This window comes from Mytilus trossulus, chromosome 8 (genome assembly GCF_036588685.1).
Source record: "Mytilus trossulus isolate FHL-02 chromosome 8, PNRI_Mtr1.1.1.hap1, whole genome shotgun sequence".
NCBI classification, from domain to species: domain Eukaryota; kingdom Metazoa; phylum Mollusca; class Bivalvia; order Mytilida; family Mytilidae; genus Mytilus; species Mytilus trossulus.
This window is the reverse complement of record NC_086380.1, coordinates 9,034,670-9,039,787: the sequence shown is the minus strand read 5'-3', so window position 1 is coordinate 9,039,787 and position 5,118 is coordinate 9,034,670. Positions and strand designations below refer to the sequence as shown.

Genomic DNA, 5,118 nt, shown 5'->3' with positions numbered 1-5,118 from the left:
ACAAAACGATAACAAATCCTTTTAAATGCATATTCTCAAGTTATTTTAAGAGTCTTTATGATATTGATAAAATTGAAACCTTTCGTCATAGTCGTCTAAAATTATTTCATTGTCTTTTTGGGATAATCTATACTCACTTTGTTTAAATAAAACATGTCGACATACTAACAAATTAGATATAAGAGAGCGGTTCCTATTTCCATAAGCTGTAATATTTTCGAACTCTATATTTTCATCAGTTAAAATTGACTGATAATCGTACTTTACGGTTATATTCATTTTGCTTGAACTTTTTAAAAGGCGAGAAGAAAATCTATTAGTATTTCTGCAATATATGCATAACTAAATATCATAATATAAATTCGAACAAAGAAGGAAATCGATTTGGTTTTTGGTGTAGTACACAACGCAGCTGAAATAGAGAACATTTCATTGAAAACATTTTGTAAAATTTGTGTTATTTCTGAATGACTATATTTTGATGTTAGCACGAACGGAAACACATATGCCAGTGGTTGAGAATATAATGATGTTGGTAAATATTGTTCACAACTATCTCCTATCATTTGTTTTCCTGGAAAGCAGTCAGTTTGGCGACATCTTTGCTGAAATAAAAAAAAAGGTTGAAATAGTAAAATCAAATTGTATGTATTATTACAGTAACACTCGATTTGCAGTTTCCGAGAAACCGTAGTTTTGGCTGAAATAAAGGACATGTGTTATGTTTACCAAGGTACATACAGCAGTGCGACCCGTGTTAATGTGTCATTCGTTTATATGTGTGGGATTTTAAATACGCAACATGTCAGAATATGCTATACCAATCCAATGATTGGTATAAGGGAAGTGACTTAAACCATACAATTAAATAGTTGATGCACCAACCTAATACACAGCTATAATATATATTAACATCTTTACTTACTGTTTTGCCTGGTCGTAAAAAAATCGTAAGGTGCAATTTCCGGCATATCGAGATCAAAAGTCAAAGACGAGTAATTGCATATTTTCCTAGATTTCAGCTTTATTGCATACTCTGGCTTTTTTATAATAAAATCATGTATGCAAACAATTTAACTATTAGCACAGAGATTAACAGTTACATATCTAGTACATTTTAAATATTTAAAGCGTTTTTTTGACAGCCAGCAACTTTTCCCTGAAACTTTAGTAAAAGTTAACAACATGAGTGAAAAAAAAAATATCTGCTTACCTTTTACAATTAAAATATAACCTGTAATAGGTGTTAAAGACGTTTTTGACATTATCAGTTTCCTATTATCATTCTCACTTCTAATCAGACAGCAAATCATTAAACGTATAAAATATATTCGTTTGAATTATTAACGAGATTAAACGTCCTTCATTATGAATAGCATTTTTTTAAACAAAAAAGGCAGCAGCATTAAAGTAAGATCGTTTATGTCACGCAAAAGACGAGCAAGTGTTTCTGAATACTTGTTACTTTATATAATGTTGCCATCGATTTACTCGTAAAGTCGTCGTTTGCATTTCAAGATGAATACAATAGGTAATTTAAAAGGTCAACTTCGAAAAAACGTAGCTTTATCTCAATTTGCTTGAAAAATAATTTTCAAGCATTAGAAACCCCTTCGTTTATTATGGAAAGTTTTTTTTATCTCGCTGATAGGTCAATAAGCGATGTCCTATCTAAACACAGAAGAGCAAAACAAACAGTATCCGTAAATGGCATGTCTAGGGAGTCAAAAGAAGTATGTTTCATGAACATGATAGATTAATTGCATATCAAAATTATGAAAAAAATATCCCTTGACCAAAAACTGCACATTTCTTTGATTTTTTAGTCAACGAATATATCGATTCAATTAACATTTTGTTTTAGAGCATTTTAATTATGACATCATTTATAGATACCTGTCAACAATATTGTGTCTTTTGGTTGTTGAACCAAACATATATATTTGTAAATTTACATTCCCCAATTGGATTTTTTGTAAAATTTCAATATGCAAAAAACACTATTACTGTACAATAGAGCGGCACATTTTTTTTCAAATGAACATAATTATAAGAAATAATTTACCTTTAGAGTATCACAAATCTCGTTCATTGCACAGTCAGCAGTGAAGTATTTGCGGCTAAATATATCCCAAGTACCTGAACCTGGTAAATGAGGCGTTGGTGCAGAACAACAATTACATAAGATGTATTGTAAAGGGTACAAGTTGCGATCATCCATACAGTTAAATAAATCACAATCTAAATTTTCCTTTACATACTGGTCTATTTCTACTGGTATGCCATGTTTATAAACTAAAAAATCTTTAAGATGGGTTCCACAATCTGTAAAGTGGTAGTATAGTTTTTCACTTTGAATAACTATACCGCGAAACTGGGTTTCACAAGCCCTTTGTAACTCAAACTCACTATCATGTTCACAATATGTTAAATTTTTACTATCCTTTTTGCACAAAGTAATATTTATATATTGATCATCGTTTGCAGTCAAATTGCAATAATAAGACTGAACTTGAGATAATAGTAGATTTGACATATTGTGAATGAATAAATTAAACGGAATGGGCACTTTACAATCAATTTTGTACTTCAGTTTTCTGTATTGGTACTTGCAATTTGTTGTTGGGTCTGTGAATCTACTCCCACTTTGGTAAACGTATCTCCAATCATAAACAACAATTTCATTGTACCAGTTATACGTAAAGACATCTTTTATTGATATATCTACTGTGTACATGTTTTTATTTCTCATTGTCAAGCTTTTATTCGTATTACATATGTAGCAATATATATTCTTGTAAGGAAAGGTCGTTGCAACATTAACATTATCATTACACGCCTTTTCTATATCCTTTGCATATGTTGTCCAAAGTCCAGTTTCATTGCATGAAGTGATTTGTTTCGCACTAGTCTTTTCGGGGGGATTGCACATGTGACAGAAGATGCTTTTATATGGCGGAAATGGATTATTTAGTGTTTGACAAGCAAAGTCAATATCTTTGTCGTAATTATCCAACGTCCCTGTAACATTGCAGGTTTTAATAAATTGTTCATCTGTACATGTTTTCACATTATTGTACATTTTTTACTTGGAACAAACGATATGATACAATTGTTCTTTAGTGCTTTTTCGGCAATGTCGTTCAGAGTGGCAAATATGTCACATTGTACATCTATCTTCCAAGGGGTAACTCTATAATATTGTTACACATAGCACAAAACTGATTTTTAAACGACGTATATGTCTGATCAGTTACTGGAGGATATCTTATTGAATCGTAAATATCACGTGGCTTTGTACATTCGTTGAACATACTGTCATCAGTGCCATACGGGCATGTATTTACCATCTCATATTCATATCCAAAAGTTGAAATATTGTTTGTTGAATGAACAATTGCTTTCAAACATTCCGTCTTTATAAATTTCAATCCTTGCTGAGGACAACAGTTGTTGTTGATATTACAACTTCTATCGTTATAACATACTGGACACACTTCATATTCCTCTGCTATTATTGGAAAGTACATTATTTCTTGTTATCAACGTAGTTAGGTCCACAAAGTGATGAATACTGATTTATAATATTCGTCATGTTAACATTATCAAAAGTCAGTCGCGACATTACAATGGTGAAAAATATCAAAGATTCTAATAATTTGAATAGAAAATTCATCATTGACAGTCTTAGGTAGCAATACACAGTTAGGAGTTTAGTTTCGCATTATGGTCCCTGTGGATTTTTCAAATAGGAAAGTTATTGTGTAATAAAATTTATTTTTAGACAGATGAGTGCTAATAAAGCCTTCAAAGATGGTTCATAAGAGTATCAAGATTATTATTTACATGTTTTATGGGCTGTTTTCTGTTTGACAGTCCGTATTTTTATAGCTAGACCGGCCATCGGTCCAGAAATTAATGTACTGTTTACAAACACTCTTTTTCTACACGAAGTTTTTGACGCAATTTTACAAAATATTGAGATGAAAGACATATGATTTTCATTGGATTTGCTGAATGATATATGTACACAGTTTCAGGAAAGGTATTACTTCAAGCGATTGAAATTCTACTTTTAGCCAAATTTTGGGCAAATATGTGACATCTTTCCCCCCCTTCTTGCTGTATTTTATAACAAATAAATACAGATTGTTGCCATGGATACACCAACAAGAAATTATATTTTAACATTTTATATAATGGAAATAAAATCTATGGAAGATTCTGAATACATACATATGCACATATATGAAACAAACAGTAAGCTTGATATTACAAGAAAGCAATGAAAAGGGGATGGTAAAATTCATAAGGGCAAATTTTAGTATTGTTTTTAACTGTTTATTGCTACCTTATGGCATACTTACCAAGCTCAGAATTGTATAATTTCAGACTTTTCATGCCACAAATCTATTGATATTTAGATTCAAAATCAATTTCTGAGTAAATTAAGTGTTTAACAATGACAACATGTGTCAATTTTATTGTTTACAGTCCTTAGCAACCAAATTTAGACATTTTGACACTAGGCTTATATTTGTACTCTATCGGCTTAACGCTTGCTTCTGATGGATTGGGCTGCATGTAGTAGCCCAAGTATTGAACGCGTTGGTTTATTTCTTGCGAATACATCAAGTTATTGTTTTTATCAAGATTTCATGTTATATTTTGGCATATAATAAATGTATAGTTAAATCGGATGTAAGAAATTGATTCCCTATCACCAAGTTTTTTAATCAAGTCTTTGAATAAACTCATCATAGATATCAGGACTAAATTTTGTATATACGCCAGACGCGCGTTTCGTCTACAAAGACTCATCAGTGACGCTCGAATCCAAAAAAAGTTAAAAAGGCCAAATAAACTACGAAGTTGAAGAGAATTGAGGACCATAATTCCTAAAAGTTTGCCAAATCCAGCTAAGGTAATCTATGTCTCAGGTAAAAAAAGCCTTAGTATTTCAAAACTTCAAAATTCTGAAAACAGTCAATTTATGAATATAATAAGACCGTTGGTTTTCCTGTTTGAATGGTTTTACACTAGTAATTTTGGGGCCCTTTATAGCTTGTTGTTCGGTGTGAGCCAAGGCTCCGTGTTGAAGGCCGTACTTTAACCTAT

General features: G+C 31.4%; 1 protein-coding gene across 1 annotated transcript; it reads right to left on the bottom strand.

The window, feature by feature from the left end:
* Nucleotides 1–293: 293 nt before the first annotated feature.
* LOC134727312 (uncharacterized) lies at nt 294–3,164 on the bottom strand. Its single transcript, XM_063591689.1, has 2 exons — nt 2,066–3,164; nt 294–605 (listed from the first exon to the last, which is right to left on the bottom strand). The coding sequence occupies exons 1-2, from the start codon at nt 3,080–3,082 to the stop codon at nt 294–296; spliced, it is 1,329 nt and encodes a 442-aa protein (XP_063447759.1). The 5' UTR covers nt 3,083–3,164.
* Nucleotides 3,165–5,118: the final 1,954 nt, after the last annotated feature.